Source organism: Myotis myotis, unplaced genomic scaffold (assembly GCF_014108235.1).
Source record: "Myotis myotis isolate mMyoMyo1 unplaced genomic scaffold, mMyoMyo1.p scaffold_m19_p_1, whole genome shotgun sequence".
NCBI lineage: Eukaryota > Metazoa > Chordata > Mammalia > Chiroptera > Vespertilionidae > Myotis > Myotis myotis.
The window spans coordinates 31,935,293-31,949,203 of record NW_023416313.1 but is presented as its reverse complement, the minus strand read 5'-3'; the positions used below and the strand labels follow the sequence as shown (position 1 = coordinate 31,949,203).

The window sequence follows — 13,911 nt, the reverse complement described above, 5'->3', positions numbered from 1 at the left end:
AATTTTGCAGTGGTTCTCCATTGCTTTCAGAGCTTTGGAGAAGTTAAGTAACTTTCCCAAAACCCCACAGGAAATAGACCTAGTTTTGAATGATGATAAAGACTGTGTTCACAAATGCTACGCTATGGTACTCGTCTCAGAATGTGAAATCAAGCACATGCTCATTGGCGACCTGTTACCTACAGACTGAAGTTGACAAGCCTTGGAAAGTAATGCAGGACCCTATGAGAGTAGCTCCCACCTTCTCTTTTGCCCTTACTTGTCATGCCCCTTCCCTGGCACCTTAGCATGGAACAAAACAGTCCTCATTACCTAGGAATCTGCACATTCTGAAACACCCTTCTTCCTCTTGTTTTGTGATAAAGGTTTTATATATTCTTTGTGGACTTTCTTTACCATTCTCCTTCCCAGATTCAGTTATAACTTCTTCCCTTGGCTGTTTTTGGAATGTATGTATCTGTGTACTTGCTCATATTTCCAGTAGAAACCAATCTCTGAGCCTCTGCCCTCCCAGCCGGGATTAGAGCCCTCCTCTGTGCTACCAGCTAAATCTGTACAGCATTGATCATGCCTCTTATCACACTTCTTTTGGGGATAATTTCTTTGCTTGTATCTCTGCCTCTTCTTCCTTTAAGTCATTGAAAGCTTATGCCTTGTATTTATCTATATCTCAACCACGAGAATGGGGCTTGGCTTGGAGTTTACCTACTTATTTAAATTAAACATAGAATATTGGATGCAGAGTTATAATGACAGTTTTGATTAGATCTAGACAAGTGGCATTTGTTGAGCAGTGATGTTAGTTCAGTCAGAAAAAAATAGATAATAAACAACTAACTCTTTAATGAAAGATTAGTATGTGCCAGACATTAAACTCAGCGCTGAAGTACACCATTCCATTATTCCCAATCAAATTTGAACTTAAAAGATATGTATTATTAGGTATAACTTTAAAGTTAAAATTAATATCTTATTAGATATAACTTTTAAAACCAAACTTTAAAAATCCATTCATTTTCACACTATTAGCTAACTGGATAGTAAGAGATGTTAGTAGAGCTTTAAGTGAAGGAAAAAGTCCTTGGAAAGGGACAGAAGTCATCTTTGTTTCTTTATATTCAGGTTTTGAAACGTTACTACAAATGTGTATACTTGGCTGATGTAGAGGTCTTCCGGGAAGAACACTGTGCTCATTTATAATTTAAACATGGCGGGGTGGGTGAGACAGAGGGCTGTTGGACAAGTGAGCCCAGATGAGACCCTGCACAATGCAGGGCTTTCTGTTATCATGGTTTATGGTGAAGGATGTGCCATCTTTCCAACCTAAGGCCCAAAGTAAATAAGGCCTTGGTTACTTAGCCTAATTCTTGATTTTCATTCACTAGAAAACCTACTCATTAGGAATTCTATCAAGTGGTTTTTTAACAGGAATTCTCATTGCTAATTGCTCTGTGCTTTCCATACATGTATGTTATCTCAAATTGTTATGCTTATAATCACTGATAAATCATTTTTTGAACATGTATTAATTTTGGCTTATATAGCATTTATATATTACTGTAGCAATGTTAAACTTTACTCTGAAATACTTTAAAATGCAAAATCTAAAAAAAGTGTCATATCTAAAAAATATATAGTTTTCCCCCACTTCTCAAAGCACAATATAGCTTTTATTCCTCTTTTTTTTTTTTTAAAAAAAAAAAAATATTTTATTGATTTTTACAGAGAGGAAGGGAGAGGGATAGAGAGTTAGAAACATCGATGAGAGAGAAACATCGACCAGCTGCCTCTTGCACACCCCTACTGGAGATGTGCCCGCAACCAAGGTACATGCCCTTGACCAGAATCGAACCTGGGACCTTTTAGTCCCCAGGCCGACGCTCTATCCACTGAGCCAAACCGGTCAGGGCATCCTCTTTTTTTTTTTTTTTTTTTTGGCTTGGTTTTGTCTCCGTAATTTCTCAATATTTTGTGCTGTTTAAAATGGATTAGATAGTCTTCATTTAATCCTATGCCTAGAATCTATCAGTAGGAAAGACTACTTTAGTGCTCAAAGAAGATATTTTAGAAATTATTTTGCTTTCAACCTTTTCCATTATTTGGTAGAAATTATTTTAAAGCTCTTTGTGGTTTTATTGCAGTGATACTGCAGCCAAAGCCCTGTGGGAAGCCTTATTGAACACCAAGCACAAAGAGGCAGTGATGGAAGTCCGGAGACATCTAGTGGAAGCAGCAAGCAGAGAAAACCTGCCAATCAAGATGAGTATGGGTAAGTGTATCCACTTCACCCAGGATGGACAGTGACTGCAGGCTCTGAGGGAGTTCATATAAGCCTGTTCTAATCGGTGAGCCAACTTATCCAGCATGGCATGTAGATAAAAGTATTGAAGTATCTGTAAACTGTCAAAAGAGTAGGGAGGGAATATGTATACTACTCTTGGGGCTCAACAATGACCCCTTTTCTTAGACTCAATTTTGGGAATTCTAGGAGAGTCCTTGAATACAAATAATAATTCTTTTAGTTTCTTTAGTTGATCTAGAACTATCAAAATTGGTCTGGACCACCCTTTTTTCATTCTATTTCACCCATACTTTTCTGCCTCCCCCTTTAAAAAATCCTTCCTACCTTCTTAATGTGGATGAAAACTCTTTTAGTGGTTTTGAATTAATGAATGAACTATTGTGCTAGCAAAACAATTGAGCAGACAGACATGCTTTGGCCTGACCTCTCACCTTTAGAATGACCTGCTAATTGTCTAGTCACATAAATGTTATCCTTTCTTCACCAGGGTATTATACATCTAATTTCTCCCATTTTCATTTTTCACCACATTCAGCTTAGTCTTTAGTCTTAGAAGAATCTGGATGAATGAAATTTAAGTTTTAAATAGCTTTTTTCTTTTAATATATTTTTTATTGATTTTAGAGAGGAAGGGAGAGGGAGAGAGAGAAATAGAAACATCAATGATGAGAAAGAATCATTGATCAGCTGCACGTTCCCTACTGGGGATCGAGCCTGCAACCTAGGCATGTGCCCCTGACCGGAACTGAACCTGGGACCCTTCAGCAGGCTGATGCTTTATCCACTGAACCAAACCAGCTAGGGCATAGCTTTTTTCTTTTGATTAAAAAGTCAGAGAACTAATGTTTTGATTTTAGAAAAGGAATCTGGTGGTTTACTTTTTTTGATTAAATAATTCTATTAGTATGGAATGTAGATAGTGAATCTGGTTAATAGGTATAATTTATTTCTGGAAACTTTATTTCTATATTTTAAAAATGTTTTCTTACTTATAACCTGCTCTTAGATATCTAGTAAATATTAGCACATTTTACTGGATGGAATTTAAGTGTTTTTTTTTTGTTTTTTTTTTTTTTGCTGAGATTCCTAGCCCAAATTCTTAATTATTTATGAGTTTAAAAATCAAACTATCAAGTTGAAATGGAAGAACAAAATTTTGGAAGTAAAGGGATGTGGATGAACCTAGATTCCTAGAAGGAAATATGTTACAGGGTCATAAAATGAAAGAAAAAAAATCATGACTTTCAGTATGTTAGATGACTGTATATATGAGAACTTTAAGGAACATAAAGATGATAAGAAAAGTGAAAATAACATTTACTGAGTATTTACAATGTGCCAGGTATTCTTCTAATTCTTTACATGTATTTATCTTATTTAATTCTCACAGTAATTCTGGTGAGATAGGTACCATTATTCTATTTTCCAGGTAAGGAAACTGGAATAGAGAAAAATTAGGTTGTCTAAAGCCTTACATATGACAAGGAACAGGACTGAAATTTATTATAGATTAATTGCAATGTAGAATATGAATCCATATCATTAAATTCTCTACACTTTGTTATATTAAAATCCATTGGTGTCTCTTACACTTTGAAAGGATCTTACACACACATTATTTTATACCATTTTTCATTGACACTTGGAAAATAATGGTTCTCTAAATTCTGCACTTTCTCCAGATGTTGACACATATTATACAATATAACAAAACCACATTTGTTTTTATCCCCATTGATATCTTTAGAAAATCTTTAAGTATTGGGAATGTAAAGATATGCGGGCAAGTACAAGACTCCCAGAATTATGATTTTCACATGAAAATTTGACTTTAGTTATTGACAATACAGACTGTCAGTTGTTTTCCATGAAGTGATAGATTTATTTCATTCATTTTTTGGGGGGGAAATGTGTGAAGAACCAGTTTTTCAGTTGTCTTCTAATAAAAATTTTGTGCCATAAAACAGTGTGAACAGTTCACAATTCAATCACACCAGTGCTTTTCCTTAAGGCAGTCATTGTACTTTGGTATGCACCAGAAGTACTTTTCGTATATTTCTCATTTCTTTACACAGAATATTGACACTTGCTTAAGGGTTCAGATTTATTAAAGTTAATAACATTTACAGTTTCATCATGGCCATTCTGAAGTGAAATTGTCTATTTATTTAATTTGGTGCCACTGCCTTGATTGATACCAAGGCACCAGCACTTTGCCCACCATTGTTTTTGTACCATCAGTGCAAATACAGCATAGTAACAAATTCAGGTAACATCTTAGTATTATTATGAAAATAGTTTTGATTTTTCTGATTATCTAAAAGTGCTTCAGGGACCCTGGGGTCTGTGGAACATCTTTGAGAACCATTACTTAAAAGGATACCATATTCTCTGCAGTGGAACATTGGCAGTTTCCTGGAGATCATTGGACTCATAGTTAGACTAGAGGCCCGGTCCACAAAAATTTGTGCACTCGAGGGTAGGGGGTCCCTCAGCCTGGCTTGTGCTCTTTTGCAGTCTTGGACCCCTCGGGGGTGACCACTTGCTGGCTTAGGCCTGCTCCCCGGGGGATTGGGCCTAAGCTGGCAATCAGACATCCCTCTGGCAGCCCGGCAGCCCTCAGGGGATGCCCACTTGCCAGCAGGGAGCAGACCTAAGCTGCAGTTGGACATCCTTAGTGCTGCTGAGGAGGCAGGAGAGGCTCCCACCACCACCGCTGTACTGGCAGCCGTCAGCCTGGCTTGTGGCTAAGCAGAGCTCCCCATGTAATAGTGCCCTGACCACCAGCGGGCAGCCCCTGCATTGAGCGTCTGCCCCCTGGTGGTCAGTGTGTGTCATAGTGACCAGTCATTCCCAGTCTTTCTGCTGTTAGGGTCAGTTTGCATATTACCCTTTTACTATATAGGATAGAGGCCTGGTGCACGGGTGGGGGCCAGCTGGTTTGCCCTGAAGGGTGATCCGGATCAGGGTGGGGGTCCCGCTTGGGTGCCTGGCCAACCTGGATGAGGGGATGATGGCTGTTTCCAGCTGGTCACACCCCCTTCAGGGTTGGGGTCCCCACTGGGGTGCCTGGCTAGTCTGGATGAGGGGCTGAGGGCTGTTTTCAGGCTGGCGGGCGACTGAAGCTCCCAGTCTCTTTTTTTTTCTTTTTTTTTATTCTGGGATTTATTTACCTTCTATGGCTGTCACTGGAGCTGAGAGCCCGCTCCAGCATGAGGCTGTGGCTGGCTGAAAGCAGGTATCTGGGTTTGTTTAGCTTCTATAATTGAAACTCTGTTGCCATCACTGGCGCTCTAAGCTCTGAGCCCGCTGGCGGCTGAAAGCAGGTTTCTGGGTTTGTTTAGCTTCTATAATTGCAACATTGTTGCACCTGGAGCTCAGAGCTGGGCCGCAGCAGGTGGGGAATCTTGGCTTCCTCCATCACTGGAGCAAGCAAGCCTCATGTTCGCTTCAGCTGCGTGGCTGCCGGCTGCCATCTTTGTTGGAAGTTAATTTGCATATCCTGCTGATTAGCCAATGGGAAGCGTAGCGGAGGTATGGTTAATTACCATGTTTGTCTATTATTAGATAGGATGTGAAAATAGAAGAGGGGAAACCTCACAGAAATTTTTTCTAGACATATCCAGATCTAGAGGTAATAGACAATTATTAGATCCTTGTTGGTGATAGGAAACATAAAATATTATCTTGTTTTCAAATGAACAAGTTATTTAAATTTGCTGAATCTGTTTTTCTGTCTGCAAAAATGGGAACCTAGTACCTGTACAATTAAGTGAGATGGTTACATATATGAAACATAGTGTTTGTGAAATTTAAAGGGTTCTGTAAAAGGAGTGTATAGCCTAATGAAATTAGTTATTGCCTTCTGGGCAGATAAAACACATTATGAAAATAATGACCAATGGTCATGTAATTGTATATGAAGAGTACACTGCCAGATCTAGGGGTGGAATTTCTCTCTCTCTAGGATTTGTTCCCTGATCATCTCAGTGGGAAATATGTGACTAGAGTAATGGTTTCCAGAAGTGAAAGTAGAGGTTTGGGATTTGGTTACCTAGTGGTTATGTTGAAGCTTTAATCTAAAGGAAACATAATTTCTTAAAGGAAATATAATATAAGGAATATAAAAATATTTCTAAAGTAAATATAAGATTGTTCATCCAGAAAGAGAAGGTAGAATGAGTGAGAAGGGGGTTGGAGGCAGAGCCTTAAGGGATACATCCATTTAGGGGTATGAAGAAGAAGAGAATCTAGAGAAAGAGACAGAAAGAGTTTTCATTGAATTAATAAATGATAACGTTTGAAAGTGTTAAAGTCACTAAACAAATGATTTCCTTTTATACTTTATTACCTAAAACAGAGTTAGTTGCCTCTGTTTCTCTTGTTCCTCGTCTGCAAAATGGGAATCTTAATTTCTAGTGTCCCTTCTTCAAGCATCTACCTGTGGCTCTATATTTTTAACTTAAATTGGTACATCTTCCTTTTCTTCTTTTTCTCTCCTCTTCTTCATCGTCCTCTTCCTCTTATTAATCTTTGTTTTCTTAACATAAGGGATCCTTAACATGAGAATTTAAAAAGCCCAGCAGAATGATGTGATTAGAAGGCTGTTGGCTGCAGGGTGGAAGTTTCTTTATCTAGACCAGGGGTGGGCAAACTTTTTGACTCGAGGGCCACAATGGGTTCTTAAGCTGGACCGGAGGGCCGGAACAAAAGCATGGATGGAGTATTTGTGTGAACTAATATAAATTCAAAGTAAACATCATTACATAAAAGGGTACGGTCTTTTTTTTTCAATAGTTTTATTCATTTCAAACGGGCCGAATCCAGCCCGTAGTTTGCCCACGGCTGATCTAGAGGCTCTCCTGAGAACAGACATTTCTTTCCAAGTCAGAGTAGACCCACCAAGGAAATGCTCCTTCCCTGGCAGCCTGGTAGTCTGGCCCCTGGATAACAGGGGTAATCCATCTATCTCTTTCCATGCTCTCTATCTCTTTCCATCTACGTTAATGCAGTGTCTAAGTCACCGCAGGAAGGCTCCATTTCCAAAGAAAGTCAAGCCATACGTGTTTCTGGTGGTTTTATATTTCACTGTTTTGTATAACTTTCAGGGAGAGCTATTTATTTTCTATTTGTGACCCCTGGTCATGTGGCAATTACACTTTATTCTGTACTATCCTGAAAACATGTCTTGCAATATATTTCTGAACTTTGGACCCATTTGATTGAATTGATTCTTATAAATAAAATGCTCTTTTTATGTTAGTTTCTTATTCTCTCTTGTTAATACTGTAAAGATAAAAATCTTGCTACAAGAAATGTATACTGTTTAAAGGATATCCCAGGAAACTGTCTTCAGTATTTATGGTGTTATAAAAGTGGACATCAATTCCCAGTTGGGCTTTATCCAAGTTTCACTATACAGATGGCTGTATATACTGACCTTCAAACCCTTATGGGAGAAGCTTGGTAATGTCTTCCCTTTTCCCCCTTTAATATCTTGTTTCTGTGTGTATTGGTCATCCTGATCTTGAATTTTTTTTTTCTCATGCCTGACTTAAATCTTTCCATCTGCATGTTAACCAGATTTCTTTGCCCTGTGGTCTCAATAGTGGTGGGAAGCAGGCAGTTATTCTTCTTCTGTTGCTTCATCTGTTGAAAAATAATGCTTCATCTATTGTATAAATCAGTAATAGTAATAAACTCAATATTTCTAGAGAAAAATACATGTCTGTTCATTCCATATGAGGCATACATGATTTTCTTCCAGAATCAAGAGAATATTTAAAAAGTATTATCAGCACATGCTTCTAGAAAATTCCAGTTATAACATCTGTAAAATGAAAATTCAAAGTACCTTTCCTCCTCCCCAGCATCTTGCTCTTTAGTACAACCTTTGTTTCTAAATTAGAATCTTGTCTTCCAGGACTTTCTCTCTGTAATTAGGTAAGAAAGTAGGTAAATACACATGTAAGCAAATAATGAGAAAAAAAGGGTACATAATAATAGTATGGCAATATAGTTTCTATTACAATTGTTTTCTCTTACTCTTATGAGGGTTTTTGCTACGCAGCATAAAATACCATGAAGAAAACAATCATACAGTTGTGCCTCATTTTAAACATTACTTATATAGTCTAAAAATTATGTTAAATTGTTAAATTTAATCAAATTGAAAATGTATGGAGACATTGATACAACTATGGAAAACTGACAGATCAACTAAAGCTAAGTATGCACCCACCACCCAGCAGTTTCACACCTGGGCATTTCTTCAATATAAATGAGTGCTTATGTCTAACAAAAGGCATGTAGTAGAATGTTCATAGTATCATTATTTACAGTGGCCTCCAAGTGTAAAACCCAAGTCTATTAAAGCAGAATGAAGAAACTAGAGCAATAAAATACAGTAAAAAAAGACTGAGATTTTAGATAATGTTAACAAAATAAGCTAGATACAAAAGAGTATATATGTACAATTCCATATACATAGTGTTCAAAAGCAGACAAAGTGATCTGTGGTGATGGAGATAAGAGTAGTAAATGTACCTTTGTGGGATTATTGACTGGATAAGAACACAAGGGACTCTTCTAGACGTATTCTGTACCTTGAGCTGGGTGGTGGTTACATGGAGAGTTACATGTGTCCACATTAATTGAACTGTACACTTAAGATTTGTATGCCGTATGTTTTACTTGTCACTTCCATTATACCTGAGGCTTCTGAGTCTAGAGTTACTCCTGCATTCTGGCAGGTGGCTCTCTCTTTGCTGTGGTGCCTTTTCATTTATTCTAAGCAAAACCTTTTTAGGTGGCTGAAAATAAGAGATTTATTTTTATTGTTTGTTTTGCTCCATCATTTAGTACTCTTCCATTCCTCTTTTAACTTTTGATGGACGTATACTTCTATTAAAAAATTTAAATATGATAAAAATGATGCTATGACAGTATTATTATATTTAGAAAGTCAGAGTTCAATTGTAGCTATAATTACTAGAATGTTCTCATTTCTGTTGTTTCTCAGTTTGCTGGTATAGCTAAGTACAGTTATGTCTCCCAACAGAAATTTCATTCAGGTTATATTATAATATGTATGGCTTTATAGCTATATATCTTTCTCATAGCTGAGGAAATTTGGATATGGGTTTGTCTTGGGTGATGAAAATGTTCTCAAATTCTATAATGGTGATGATTGCACAACTCTGAATATACTAAAAGCCGCCGAATTGTACACTTTAAGGGTGAATTTTACGGTTTTTGCATTATATCTCAGTAAAGCTGCTATTTTAAAAAGGGCTCTTGGAAATAAGGCTATTGTGAAAATAAAAATTCAGCCAAAGTTTAAATATAAATCAAGAAAGTTTCCTAAAATGTAGAAAGAATAAGACATTGAAAAGATAGAAAAGATTAAAGAGAGAAAGCAAAGAATAGGAAATTAGCAAAGGAAGAATGTGATACTTCCCCAGATGTGAAGAAAGCAGAATCAAATTGCGTAGGCTTACTGAAAAATAAGTAGAAAGAGTTAAAAACCCTCTAACTAGACATAATAACTGTGAATCCTGAGTACAAGAAAATGAGGAGATCCTAAGAGCCCCAAGATGGAAAAAGGAAGCTCAACTACAAAGGAACAAGAATGAGAGTAGCACCCATTCCTCAGCAGCAGCCCTGAATACCAGAAGGTAATGAAGCAAGGTATTATAGCCAAGAATTCTAGACCCAGGTAAACTATGAGGGCAAGAAAAAGCCTTTTCAGACATAAAAGAACTTTGCTTTCTGCACACCTTTTCTGAGAAAGTTACTTCAGCCTGTGCCTCTTGTGGGTTGTAGTGTTTAGCTGTGTTCTTTACTTTGAGATCCTCGGCTGGTACTTGGTGACATGAAATGTTAAAGTAATGAGAAAAAAATAACAAATGGATAGCTGTGACTTTTGTGTAATACTGAAATTATTCCCAGATGCCAATTGTGTGTGAGTTAATATTTATAAACTAGAGTTTTAGCAGAATACATTCCATTTAAATATTTTAATGTACTTTGCCTTTATTATATTTGAAAAATGGTTGAAAAGGAGATAATGACATGCTGTTTTCTGGGAATGCACGTCTTAAAATAAATGTTTGTTTATTCAAATTTCACCCATTGGGTTTTCCTTCATGTTTTCAAGAAAATTAATAAATACATGCAATGAAAATATTATTTCTTATAGTAAGAGTTTTTTTAAAAAAATAACATGTAGTACTAAGTATGCTATTTTAGACAAAATTTCTTTTCTTTTCTTTTTTTAATATATTTTTATTGATTTTTTTACAGAGAGGAAGGGAGAGAGATAGAGAGTTAGAAACATCGATGAGAGAGAAACATCGATCAGCTGCCTCCTGCACATCTCCCACTGGGGATATGCCCGCAACCAAGGTACATGCCCTTGACCGAAATCGAACCTGGAACCTTTCAGTCCGCAGGCCGACACTCTATCCACTGAGCCAAACCGGTTTCGGCTATTTTAGCCAAATTTCTGATGGTGGTTGTGTTTTACCATTAAAACACAGTTTTATAATTAAATTAAACCTGGCACTGAATACTATTTAAGACTATCAACAAAGAACCATCTATGTGTAGATACTTTAAATATATTTTAACAAGTCACAAAACAAGTTGATAGTTATAATTTATTGAGTGTATGTAGTAAGTAGAAAAATAGGCTCCAATATGCATTTGAATTCAATTACATTTAATTTTTAAAGAATCACAGACTATATTAAATCATTTTGTTTTCCAAATCTGTCCCCTTTTCCCCAAAAGATAATTATATTTTAATAAGAGGTTTAAATATATATATATATATATATATATATATATATATATATCTCCTAGCTAAGTTGAAATCAGAAACCTGTTTCTCTTTCTTAGAAACTCTATCAAAAAGAAAAAAAAAAGCTTAATAGCTTTTCTTACTTGAAGACCATTTTTCAAATTTCAAATTGTCAGTTTTCAAAAAGTCACTGTATGTTATGCAGTCTTGATATGAAATAACCCTTGTTTCTATGGTTTTTTTTTTTTTTTTTTTTTTTTTAAATCTTTATTGTTCAGATTATTACATTTGTTCCTCTTTTTTTCCCCCCCATAACTCCCCTCCTCCCAGTTCCCGCCCCACCCTCCGCCCTCACTCCCCACCCACTGTCCTCATCCATAGGTGCACGATTTTTGTCCAGTCTCTTCCCGCATCTCCCACACCCCTTTCCCCCCCAGGAATAGTCAGTCCATTCCCTTTCTATGTCCCTGATTCTATTATAATCACCAGTTCATTCTGTTCATCAGATTATTTATTCACTTGATTCTTAGATTCACTTGTTGATAGATGCATATTTGTTGTTCATAATTTGTATCTTTACCTTTTTCTTCCTCTTCCTCTTCTTAAAGGATACCTTTCAGCATTTCATATAATCCTGGTTTGGTGGTGATGAACTCCTTTAGCTTTTCCTTATCTGTGAAGCTCTTTATCTGACCTTCAATTCTGAATGATAGCTTTGCTGGATAAAGTAATCTTGGTTGTAGGTTCTTGGTATTCATCACTTTGAATATTTCTTGCCACTCCCTTCTGGCCTGCAAAGTTTCTGTTGAGAAATCAGCTGACAGTCGTATGGGTATCCCCTTGTAGGTGACTGAGTTTCTTTCTCTTGCTGTTTTTAAGATTCTCTCTTTATCTTTTGCTCTTGGCATTTTAATTATGATGTGTCTTGGTGTGGTCCTCTTTGGATTCCTTTTGTTTGGGGTTCTCCGTGCTTCTTGGACCTGTAAGTCCATTTCTTTCACCAGGTGGGGGAAGTTTTCTGTCATTATTTCTTCAAATAGGTTTTCAATATCTTGCTCTCTCTCATCTTCTGGCACCCCTATAATTCTGATGTTGGTACGCTTGAAGCTGTCCCAGAGGCTCCTTACACTATCCTCGCATTTTTGGATTCTTTTTTCATTTTGCTTTTCCGGTTGGGTGTTTTTTGCTTCCTCGCATTTCAAATCATTGACTTGATTCTTGCGCTCCTCTGGTCTGCTGTCGGGAGTCTGTATAATATTCGTTATTTCAGTCCGTGTATGCTTAATTTCTAGTTGGTTCCCCAATATAAGATCGAGGGTCTTATTAGTTTTCTTGTAGATCTCATTAAGTTTATCGGCGGCTTCTAAACAGTTCTTGAGAGACCTTAAAAGTGTGGTTCTGAACTCTATATCTTCCATTGACAATTTTGTCCTGTTTCTTTGTCTCCGCATTTTGTTATGCTTCCTTGGTGCACCCCCTAGTGGTCTTTGTTCGCAGTCTTATAGTTAAACCTTGATTGCTGTAGCTAATTCCAGGGAGGGTTTGACCTCCAGGCCAAGTGGCTATGAGAATCAGCTGTGTCAGCAGTGAGAGAACTTCTGTCCTCTAGGGAGGTGCTAATCTGGCCTTTGCCTGAGGCTATCCGGCAAATGCCTGTGTGCAGGGCTTGGGCGGGGCGGGTCGCACAGGATCAACAGGGTGGGCCGGAGAGAGCAGTTATGGCGGCTCTCAGTCCTGTCCCCAGGGGCTCTGCCTCTCTGAGTCCCAGCACCCGCTGCAAAGCTCAGAGAGAAAGCTGCACTCGCTCTGACCGAAGCCAGACAGTCCCGCTTCTCCCGTTTGAGTCTGGGTCCCTAAAGACTCACCCGGATCTGGAGCTCAGAGTCTGCGACTCCCTCCAGATTGAAAACGCCTGAAAACGCCAACCGCGCCCTCCGCCGCCAGCCCAGTCCGCGCACTCCGCACCTCAGAATCTGACTTCAGCACTGCGCCTCCTCTGAGTGTCCGTATGCGTTTCTCTTTCCTCCTAGTTGTAGGACTTCCACTCAGCCAGCGTTCCTGTGGTTCTGGGTGATGTCCCTTCCGTTTTTTGGTTTCACTTTTGAAGTAGTTGTTCTCTATGGTTTTAAGAAACATTTTGCAAAGCCTTCTGAGTTGACATTTTAAAATCACCATGTAAATCTGCCTGGCAAGTTTTTTGTTATTTTGGTAATGTGAGGTATGAATAAATGTTCTGTCTATGACTTTTTTAGCACCTGGTTCTAGTTGCTTGCTGTTTTAGTTGACACAGACTGAGGCGCTTTCTCAAGTCGTTAATCTCACGATAGCATTTTTGGTAGTCAGTGAGTTGATTTCAACATGTTTTGTATAAGGTTGTGATTAAGTTCAAGATTTTGAAAATGTTACTAGCCTATATTTTACTAGCCCATATTTTAAAACTTTTGTGTTGTGGCACTCTTTTACTAAATTATAATTAGCACGTTACGGATTTTTACCAAAAATTTTGCTTTCATGATGTATCTTATAAAGTGTTAGTGGCTTGTGTGTTTAAGAAAGGGATATAGAGCGGGGAACAGAATATAGCAAAGTGCATAATTGCTAAATTCACAATGTACTGTTCTATTGGCATTTTCTTTATGAAATAATAGAGGCCTGGTGCGCGAATTTGTGCATGGGTGGGGTCCCTCGGGCTGGCTGGTGATCGGGGTGATTAGGGCCATCAGGGCCATCTCGCCCAGTCGGCGGGGAGGGACTGCAGGAGGTTGGGGGCTGGCTAGCCAGGGGCAGAGACCACGGGAGGTTGGCT

The 13,911-nt window shown here is 38.0% G+C and overlaps 1 protein-coding gene across 1 annotated transcript in view; it reads left to right on the top strand.

Moving 5' to 3' along the window:
* Positions 1-13,911, top strand: part of SCFD2 (sec1 family domain containing 2) — a 336,120-nt gene that overhangs the window by 32,215 nt on the left and 289,994 nt on the right. The window contains exon 3 of the mRNA XM_036333819.1: positions 2,142-2,269. Coding sequence (XP_036189712.1) covers positions 2,142-2,269 — 128 coding nt within the window. The remainder of the gene's footprint in view (positions 1-2,141; positions 2,270-13,911) is intronic.